Source organism: Corythoichthys intestinalis, chromosome 6 (assembly GCF_030265065.1).
Source record: "Corythoichthys intestinalis isolate RoL2023-P3 chromosome 6, ASM3026506v1, whole genome shotgun sequence".
In the NCBI taxonomy this organism is placed as follows: domain Eukaryota; kingdom Metazoa; phylum Chordata; class Actinopteri; order Syngnathiformes; family Syngnathidae; genus Corythoichthys; species Corythoichthys intestinalis.
The window spans coordinates 34,587,191-34,598,469 of record NC_080400.1 but is presented as its reverse complement, the minus strand read 5'-3'; the positions used below and the strand labels follow the sequence as shown (position 1 = coordinate 34,598,469).

Sequence of the window (11,279 nt, the reverse complement as noted above, 5' to 3'; positions counted from 1 at the left end):
CCAGCATGTAAAGGCAAGGCCATTCTGCAACACAATTGTTACATCTTGGTGTCGCAGCGTCACCATGTAAACGGACCATTAGCCTTTGATGACCACTGTTGTTTTTAATGGCGTGTTTTTTTCAGTAATGAGTAATCTAATTAATTACTTTTCCTATCTTTACAATGCCATTACTGCTACTGAGGATGTGAGGGGGCGCGTTACTAAAATTTGGTTGAATGAATGCGAGTTGTCTGATTTTGTCAAAGGCAGAGAGAGGGCAGAGCAGGAGTGAGGAGGAGGGAAGGGCGTAGTGACGCCATTGCAAACACAATGATGATTAGCTAGGTGGCTCCGAACGTTAGCATAGCATTCGCATTCTCTTTTGCATTAGTATTTAGCGTGGCGAGCTTCATCTTTAACTCTCGGGCAATTTTTTTTTTTTACTTACAGTTCGTTGCGTCCAGGTGGGTACATTCATTCATTCACTTTCCATGCCGCTTATTCCTCACGAGGGTCGCGGAGGTGCTGGAGCCTATCCCAGCTAACTTCGGGCAGTAGGCAGGGGACACCCCGAACTGGTTGCCAGCCAATCGCAGGGCACAAGGAGACACACAACCATTCACGCACACACTCACACCTATGGACAATTTAGAGTGTTCAATCAGCCTACCATGCATGTTTTTGGGATGTGGGAGGAAACCGGAGTTCCCGGAGGAAACCCACGCAGGCACGGGGAGAACATGCAAACTCCACACAGGAAGGCCGAAGCCCGGGATTGAACCCTTGATCTCAGAACTGTGAGGCAGACGTGCTAACCACTCAGCCACCGTGCCGCCCAGGTGGGTACAATTAATTAAAAATAATGTACTGTTTTCTTTCTGAGTGTGCATTATCATTACCAAGTTGGCATTGTCCTTGTAGACGCTATAATATAATACTATATATATATATATATTTTTTTTTATTACCAGTAGTCGATTGGCCTAAACTTTTCTTGAATTGCGTATCCATGAACCTTGTGTGATGGTTTTTAAGCAAAGCAACCAGAGTAAAGACAGGAGAGGCAGGACATTCAGAGCCTCAACTGCATATATATATACTGGACTGTCTCAGAAAATTAGAATACACAATATTCTAATTTTTTGAGACAGTTCTGTGTATATATACAGGACTGTCTCAGGAAATTAGAATACACAATATTCTAATTTCCTGAGACAGTCAGGAAATTAGAATATTGTGTATTCTAATTTCCTGAGACAGTCAGGAAATTAGAATATTGTGTATTCTAATTTCCTGAGACAGTCCTGTATATATACACAGGACTGTCTCAAAAAATTAGAATATTGTGTATTCTAATTTTCTGAGACAGTCCAGTATATATATATATATATATATATATATATATATATATATTAGGGGTGTGAAGATACACACAAGGTTAAGTACTTACCTCGTTGGCATTGTCCTTGTAGACGCTATAATATAATACTATATATATATATATATATATATATATATATATATATATATATATATTTTTTTTTATTACCAGTAGTCGATTGGCCTAAACTTTTCTTGAATTGCGTATCCATGAACCTTGTGTGATGGTTTTTAAGCAAAGCAACCAGAGTAAAGACAGGAGAGGCAGGACATTCAGAGCCTCAACTGCATATCTATCTATCTATCTATCTATCTATCTATCTATCTATCTATCTATCTATCTATCTATCTATCTATCTATCTATCTATCTATCTATCTATCTATCTATCTATCTATCTATCTATCTATCTATCTATCTATCTATCTATCTATCTATAAATATATGTATATATGTATATATGTATATATATATATATATATATATATATATATATATATATATATATATATATATATATATATATATATATATATATATATATATATATATATATATATATATATATATATATATATATATATATATATATATATATATATATATATATATATATATATATATTAGGGGTGTGAAGATACACACAAGGTTAAGTACTTACCTCGGTACGGATGTCATGGTTCAGTGGGGGTTCAGTACAACAGGAAAAACAAAAAAAAAAATTTGTCACTTTATTTGAAAGCAAAAGTTTGTATACAGTTACACTCTTATACAGGGGAAATTAAAAGTAAAAAAGTGACACCTACGTTTTTTTAATTAAAAAATCAGTTCAACCAGTTTATATAAACATTTTTGATGTAAAGATGTTATAAAATGTATAATTTAATAACGTGTAGAACATGAAAAGTAACGTCAGTTACTTTGCCGGGTAACTAATTACTCTTACAATGAAGTAAATGAATTACTAATGCAATTACTTTTTCAGAGAATTAATTTGTAACTGTAACTAATTACTATTTTAAAGTAAGATTAACAACACTGTTGATGACACAAATCAGTGTACATACAGTGGGGCAAATAAGTATTTAGTCAACCTTCAATTGTGCAAATTCTCCCACTTGAAATGATTAGAGAGGCCTGTAATTATCAACATGGGTAAACCTCAACCATGAGAGACAGAATGTGGAAAAGAAAAACAGAAAATCACATTCTTTGATTTTTAGAGAATTATTTCCAAATTAGATTAGAAAGTAAGTATTTAGTCACCTACAACCAAGCAAGATTTCTGGCTGTCAAAGATGTCTAACTTCTTCTAACGAGGTATAATGAGGTTCCACTCATTATCTGTATTAATGGCACCTGTTTTAACCCATTATCGGTATAAAAGACACCTGTCCACAATCTCAGTCAGTCACACTCCAAACTCCACTATGGCCAAGACAAAAGAGCTGTCGAAGGACACCAGAGACAAAATTGTAAATTTGCACCAGGCTGGGAAGACTGAATCTGCAATAGGTAAAACACTTGGTGTAAAGAAATCAACTGTGGGAGCAATTATTAGAAAAGGGAAGACATTCAACACCACTGATAATCTCCCTCGATCTGGGGCTCCATGCAAGATCTCACGCCGTGGCGTCAAAATGATATGCAAGGCAAGGCAAGGCAAGGCAAATTTATTTATATAGCACAATTCAACACAAGGCAATTCAAAGTGCTTTACATCACATGAAAACCATAAAAATCACATTTAAATCAACACAACGTAAAAACCAAGACAAAAGATCGCATTTAATCACAGAATAAAAATAAATAAATAAAAATAAAACAAAAATAGAAATAAAGCAAAAACTACTACTACTAATAATCATTGAAATCAGCATTGGAGATAAGCACAAGAGGAATAGAAGGCAGGTAGATTGAAGTATATAGACAGTTATGGATAACAAGAATGGTGAGCAAAAATCCCAGAACCACACGGGGGGACCTAGTGAATGACCTACAGAGAGCTGGGACCACAGTAACAAAGGCTACTATCAGTAACACGATGCGCCGCCAGGGACTCAAATCCTGCACTGCCAGACGTGTCCCCTTGCTGAAGCCAGTACACATCCAGGCCCGTCTGCGGTTCGCTAGAGAGCATTTGGATGATCCAGAAGAGGACTGGGACAATGTGTTATGGTCAGATGAAACCAAAATAGAACTTTTTGGTAGAAACACAGGTTCTCATGTTTGGAGGAGAAAGAATACTGAATTAAATCCGAAGAACATCATACCCACTGTGAAGCATGGGGGTGGAAACATCATGCTTTGGGGCTGTTCTTCTGCAAAGGGACCAGGACGACTGATCTGTGTAAAGGAAAGAATGCATGGGGCCATGTATCGAGAGATTTTGAGTGAAAATCTCCTTCCATCACCAAGGGCATTGAAGATGAGACATGGCTGGGTCTTTCAGCATGACAATGATTCCAAACACACAGCCAGGGCAACAAAGGAGTGGCTTCATAAGAAGCATTTCAAGGTCCTGGAGTGGCCTAGCCAGTCTCCAGATCTCAACCCCATAGAAAATCTGTGGAGGGAGTTGAAAGTCTGTGTTGCCCAACGACGGCCCCAAAACGTCACTGCTCTAGAGGAGATCTTAATGGAGCAATGGGCCAAAATACGAGTAACAGTGTGTGAAAAGCTTGCGAAGAGTTACAGAAAACGTTTGGCCTCCGTTATTGCCAACAAAGGGTACAAAACAAAATATTGAGATGAACTTTTGGTATAGACCCGACCCACCGACGTCACAAAATCACGTGCTCGCTGTATGGTTCCGCCCCCTTTTCCGTCATTTTGTGTCTGTATTATCAATGGTCTCAATTGATCGAGCAATTTATAATGCATTTCATGGAAGATCCGGTGCTTTCAGATGCCGTAAACTCACTTGATGCGTTGCATAAAAGGCGTTATCTGGAAAAGCTTCAGTTTATCCATTCGCCAGATCCATATTTGATGCCTAAATCGATGTTTTTCGTCCCGCTATCTCCGCCGTATTTGCCTGACATCTGCTAGCTACCCTGATATGTACAACTATCTTGTCCACACAAAATCAGCCTATTCTCACGAAAGTTTGAAAAACTTTAAGAGCTTGGAGGCTTATAAATACTTCGTTGCTGGTTGGGTGAAACAGGTCCTCGTCCACAAAAATTCGGCAGGAATCTATCTTGTGCTTGGAAAGGTGAGTTACGAAATGTTCAATTCAAAATCTTTTGTTATTGCTAACATCCACTGTCAAGTCTAATGTATTTCATGTCGTTTGTCAATGGAGTTAGGGCTTTTAATGTTTATATGGTTTAGCGATAGCACTCTCACTACATACATACGTGTATGTTGTCGGCGATTAGCCTAGCAATGATCTTAATTGTGGTTGTCAGCCCAAAACCCTCTAAATATATATTAAATGCATCTTACCAGATATAAAATGACTACTACATAATCTGTGGTAATCGTTTGGAGCCCAGTTTTCTCGTCGAATTGCAGCAGCCCATCTCGCTCTCTTCTCTCCGGGTCTCTCGGAATCCGGTAGAACTTCAAGTCTCTCCGTCTTCTCCGTCTATCTTCTCTGTTTTTGCAACCGACCGTCACACACGCCTTCACCATTTTGATTATTAATGTTAACGAGCAGAAAAACACGTCGTGAATAGGAGGAATGTACGTAGCCGTAACAGGTAAACATGATGTGTTGACGGACAATTGGGCGGCACCAGTGAGGAGGAAGCAGTTGTGACGTCACGTGGGTAGGGTCTATTGACCAAATACTGTACCTATTTTCCACCATGATTTGCAAATAAATTCTTTAAAAATCAAACAATGAGATTTTCTGGGGTTTTTTTTCCACATTCTGTCTCTCATGGTTGAGGATGTTGACAATTACAGGCCTCTCTAATATTTTCAAGTGGGAGAATTTATTATTTATTACAATTAGTGGTTGACTAAATACTTATTTGACCCACTGTATTTGTGTGTGTGGGGTGAACATTTACAATATACTGTAAATATAGTGTGTATTTAAATACTGTCTAGTATTATACAAAGATGGTCTCATTTTTACTGATGAAATGTTGACAAAAAGCAAACTCAAACATTATCTTTATTCTCCAAATATACAGAGCAAAAGCATCATAGTCACAGACCAGTACATTAAAATACAACTTTTTTTTCTCTTTTATTCCATACATACAGGTAAACTTACTACAGAAAAACAGCCCTGAAAGAAGTTACATGTTGACCGTTTAGTTTTGTTCCTTAGTTACTTTTCCAGAACAAGCTCACGCCGTGTTTCTAAATGAAGATGCCTTCAGTACAAGACATGTTTGCATTTGAATTACAAATATGTTGCTGTTGCTCTGTGACCCACTGTACATTGTACGCTGCATACTGAACCTTGGTCATCCCTGCTGGGGCTGGAGTGTATTTTGTCGGAAAACCTTTTAAATTATGTTGGCTGCACTCATTCTCTTCATTGTACATACGCGTAGAACATACTAAAACTTTACAAAAGAAAATCATTAGAACAGAGTAAAACAAAAATTCTAAAAACAATTTCACATTGAAATACGACTATCCTTCGAATGGCACTTTTCTTAATTTCTTCAGGTATTGACAGAGCTGTATACAACGATGTGGATTTATTGACTGATGTTCCATTGTCCACTTCCCTCAAGACTAAGAAAAATATTGTAAGTAGTAAAAAAGTAACCGGCGGCCTTGTCTCTCTTGAAAAGAGGACCCATTCACTTGTGTTTAGTATAGCAAAAGCTCATCTTTGGCATCTCTGGAAAATAAATCACTTAGCCATTGTCTCTCCTATCAGGGAAGGGCAGCAAACCAGTGTAATTATTCTGGGTCTTTGTGTTATTCATTTGTTATGTCCTCGCTTGTGCGCACAGCTTGTTGTCAGACAAACACGAAGCACAAGCCAGCGAGGCATATACAGGTGAACAGGGCTCATGGGCTTTGAGTCTTTCAGTGGTACATTCAAGGCCAATGTGTCTGTGGCCATGGGGCGGTGGAATTGGGACAGACGGCTGCCCAATCAAATATTTATTACTTTGCTGTGCACTACTGCCTGTTCTCTCAACCCGTAAAATGCATTGTTTAGGGGGTCATTGCAGGAGCTCTACTGACAAAGAAAACTGGACCTTTTGCACTACATCTGTGCTGTTTTTTAATTTATGGGAATATGCCGATCAATATATTAGTTCCTTTACTGAAAATATTAAGGCATATTGTAATCTGGGTGTACATTGAGATTGTCTAGAGGCAGCAATGCATCTTCATTCAGACTGAATAATACACTCTGAGAAAGAGTGAATGTATTTTATGTTAACTGTTTTATTCTTTGATTTTGTTATGCCATAATCATGTTGCACTCAATTACATTTTTTTACCTAATATTCACTCCTCATAGCATGTTAGAGGTAAGAATTTTAACAAAAGGGGGCGTTAGATCAGGTGATAGTTTACCTGTTAAAAACACTTCTAATTCATGGTTAATAAAGATCCACAAATAAGTTAATTCCCAGATCGTTGTGCAGTTAGAACTTTTCCTCTCACAATTATGGTTTGAACCACACATTTATTCAAATTTTGACGCACTTTTCCAGAAACGTCTTTGAGACACCTTTGACTTGTAATGTTTAAACCAAATTAATTTAATGTCATAACATTGTTTTACCTACTTCTATTTACTTATTTTTACAATAATTAAGTATGACTCTGGTTATGAACATAAACTGGTAAATAAAATACAGGTGCACATGCAATGATAGCCTTAACTTATTGGCTAACATTGGCACAGATGGACATTCAATCCATTTGAACTGTGATGGTTGGATGTACATCCCATTTTGATGCCAGGTAATGACTTAAAAGGAATCAGAGGCAATTGTTACAGGTAGCAGGAACAACACCGGAAAACAAGCATTTAGAACCAATTAAAAACATAGAATCATTGATTTATTCATTAAGACAATTTTTGCTTCACTACTGTATGTCCTAGTAAGAGATGTTGAATGACCGAGGTATAGATTCTATAATCCAATCAACCTGCGACCAAATACATATCACTCAGCATCTCTTCAGGTGGCCAAGGTAATGATAATACTAATATTTGTACATTGTCTCACATCAAAGCACTCCTAGTTTGGATCTCATTTCTGAGTACAGCCTCCATTGTGTTTTGCTGCACAAGTATTTCCTGTTCGGGCAGTACTGTAGCTGTGTTTCCATTATCCCTTGTAATTTACAATGAAAATCTGGTCATGGAAAAAGAAATACTCAAAAACCATTTTAATAAACAAAAATTATTGACGTGTCTCAGGCGTTGCTATATAGAGTGCAATGGAAAGTTTTTCCAAATTTACATGCCACAGAATGTGATGCACAACACAAGTTTTGGGTGCCCATCTTTCTTCAGTAAAATCTTAGAGGAAGAGATTTCACAAGACTTGCGAGGATCTTTCCGAAAACAACCCTCAAAGCAAACACGCATAAGTCGCAGTTATACTTTGCGTACATTTTTGAAATGTTGCTATTATTTTTCCAAAAACTTTAATGGAAACACTGCTAGTGAAGGTGAAGAGGAAGTTCTCATTTAGTCATTCATTCACGTAAATTTGTGATGGGAAAAGTAGACTTCAGTTCCATAAATTCATGTAGAAATGGAAATTGTTGTCTGTACAGTGTGTTGTGTATCATGGTTTTGGTGGGCTTTTATATAGTTAAATCTGACAGTTAAGAACTAATGAAAACAGAATGGAAAGAAAAAAAAAACATTATATACAAAGACAGCATTTAGCAAATGTATATACAATTTGCTTAGTGCCAAGTCTGATTATTAATGTTGAAATAGAGGTGTTTTCATTGGAGTGTACAATGGACATCAATCCATTTATACATGTATAGTACAGTCCACATAACAAGCACAGCATGAAGACAATTCCCATACCTTGAAAGATAAACTGCTGTCAATCACAGTCTAATTATTTTTATTCTTGATTATTGTACAATACTTATTGTGGTTTAAAGGGTGAGAAACCTCAATCTTGAGATCCGTTTAACCCATATAGGCCAAATATGTGTTTTACTTTTTAAATTTTAATTTAAATTTGAAAGAAGTGCCAGCCGCTTAATATTATATCAGGAAATCATGTGCAATGACTGACATTTGTCATTAGTGGCAACATTATTAATGCAGTTTTTTTTTATATATATATATTTTTTGTCTTTTATCATAATTTATCTTGTTTTCTAATGTTTTACACTGCAGAACTCCCACATCAGTATAATGAAACAGGTTCACTTTAAAACATTGGTTCGTGATTGTTGTAGTAGATGCAGTTTACTATATGCTGTATCTGTTCTCTACTCTCTAGCAAATGAATCAAAATTTAGCATATAAAGTGCAAAAAAAGTAATAAAGACAAAACTCAAGCACTCACTAGACATCAGCAAAGCTTAAGCATTTGTCATTTACAGAATCAATGGCTCAAGTACGACAACCACAATAAAGAAATTTTGCTTCCATGAATTGAGGATAAAAAAAAAAAGTATACATTTATAAATCTTTATTTCATTAGAACAATTTTTCTTCTACTTAATCATAAATTGTTTTGCTAATCATCATCTTAATATTTAAGTTGCCAAATTTCAATGAAATGTGGTTTAACCACATGAACTTAAAGCAGATAAATCACTGTATTCTTGTCTTATTCTTTTAAAAGCAATATAGATGTACTGTATATTATGCATTATAGCAACAGTACCTACATTATAGAAGTTTTATGACTCACATTTTCCAGTTATTTGCAAAAGGCAGAGGACATGATAACAAACACATTAGCCGCTATTTTAAATTAAAAGATAGGCGTCTTTTCAAAAAAATTTAAAATTCTAAATATTTTTCTCTTTTTACAATAAAGTGAAATAAAATTATATTGCAATGTCAAAATTGAAGTCATCATATTAAGTACAGTATATTGGTACATCAAAAATTATAATATACATTTCACTGAATCCAAAATTTTAATCAAACGAGAAGTGTTTTGTGAATTTGACTTCAATGATAGGCAATCTCTTAGCGTTAAGTTCCTGTTCCATCCGTAACACACCACGCACACCGATATATCTCCAAAAATAAGAGTCATCATGACAGTATGCTTACGATTCATTCAATGTTTATGGCTGATGACTTCTAGTGCAGCACAAGTGGACAAGTTAGTTTACAGGCTGCATTTGGTTCGACCATAGAGGATACCCCTCCTCGTCAAGAGAGGGACTGAGACAGAATAAGTGTTTTTGAGTTAACACTTCACTTGACAACAGTTTCAACGGGCCTCAAGGCAAAGTAGATATACATTTTTGAGACCAATGTTGTCTCTTGAAGATTGAGAAAATAATTTACAGTCATCTACAATATGTACACTGATATTTTTTTAATCAAAGTGTCAAGTAAAACTCATGACTTGGGATTGAAATGTTGTCTCAGCCCTTCTTTATCTTCCAGCCTTTGGCCCGAATACAGATCTTGCTCTAAACATGGAGACGCAAGCGTTACTGCACCTTAGCGATACAGAAGTTGCCAAAGGAGGTAGGGGGCGGTGTTGGTGTTGTATGGCCTTTGCAACACCTCAAAACCTCATGCACATTCATTTGTTGTGCTTGAAACTACAAACATACTAAAAGAGCAGGAAAAATAGCTCACACTTGTACTCTTTCAGTCCACCACTAATAGGAACGGTTTTTCTTTTTAGAATGACTGTCTTAAAAAAAGTGTCTTTCCAAAGGGAGGAAATTACCAAACAAAGCTTTGTAATATATCAGCAGGCCAATCCGACGTGGTAAGCAGTTCAAACTCCATGTATGGGTTCTCTCTGAGTTGGCAAATATCATTACTGTGGCACTATTGAAGATTACAGGTTCAAAAAAGAATGTGTGATTAAGCAACAGGGCAAAATAAGGCTTCTTGACCCACATTTGAAGATATTTTGCCTTCAAGTCTGAAAAATGTCATAAAGTCATTAAGCCTCTGCACTCCCAAAAGAATATACAGTTTCATGGCAAAGACTGGTTCACACCCTGTTTTAACACTATCCCTCAAATCCTTGCCTGTCAGACATGGGTCTGCATCCGCTTCTGCAGGGGCCGGGTTAGGTCAGAGTTCTGTGATGAGGACTGGGAGTAGTGGGACGATGAGGAAGCCGATGCCTTACTGTCTTTGTCAAACTGCACATAGCCATCTGGCTTACTGTAGCTGCTGACGCTGCTGTCACACTGTGTGTCAATAAAGGAACTGGAATCGCTTAATGAACCACGTTGGAACTCCCGCTCGCAGAGCTCAATGGAGCTGCTTCCCATGCCCAACACAAAGCGTTGGCTGTAGTCGTACAGACGATTGGGGCCTGCTCCCAGTGTGGAGTAGATGTTGGTGAAGGACATGCCTGTTGGTACCCGCTGCTTGCCCAGGGTGCTGGTGTTTGTTGGATTTCTCCCCTCAGTAGATTGGTTCCCTGCCATGGTTGGTGTCGAGTGCTCCTTGAAGGTATTGACACTGTAGTAGCCATTTGTGGGGTCCTAATAGGAAAGAGAAATGTAATTCCAATTACTCTATACAGTATATCTCTAATTTTATAGTGTGTATGCTTAATTGTTGTCTCTTCAAAACTCAACAGAAGTTCTGGTCAAGCTCACTATAATTACCATTCAAAAGGGTGAATAAATTAGGACACAAGCTGCAATGTGAATCACGGCAACTATGACAAACCATGTTAAGATTTAGCCAGCCCGATTCTAACCTTAAAACCGTATGTCTCGCTAATTAAGCAGGGCTTGATGATTCACAGTTTGGTGTTCTATGTGTCACTGCAAAGTTCAATCACA

At 37.1% G+C, this 11,279-nt stretch overlaps 1 protein-coding gene across 12 annotated transcripts in view; it reads right to left on the bottom strand.

Annotated features, from left to right (window-relative positions):
• Positions 1-5,494: 5,494 nt before the first annotated feature.
• Positions 5,495-11,279, bottom strand: part of kirrel3b (kirre like nephrin family adhesion molecule 3b) — a 257,264-nt gene continuing 251,479 nt past the window's right edge. For all 12 annotated transcript variants that reach the window (XM_057838938.1, XM_057838940.1, XM_057838947.1 and 9 more), the window contains one exon: positions 5,495-10,973. In XM_057838938.1, the coding sequence (XP_057694921.1) occupies positions 10,512-10,973 (462 nt within the window). In that variant the 3' untranslated portion in view covers positions 5,495-10,511. The remainder of the gene's footprint in view (positions 10,974-11,279) is intronic.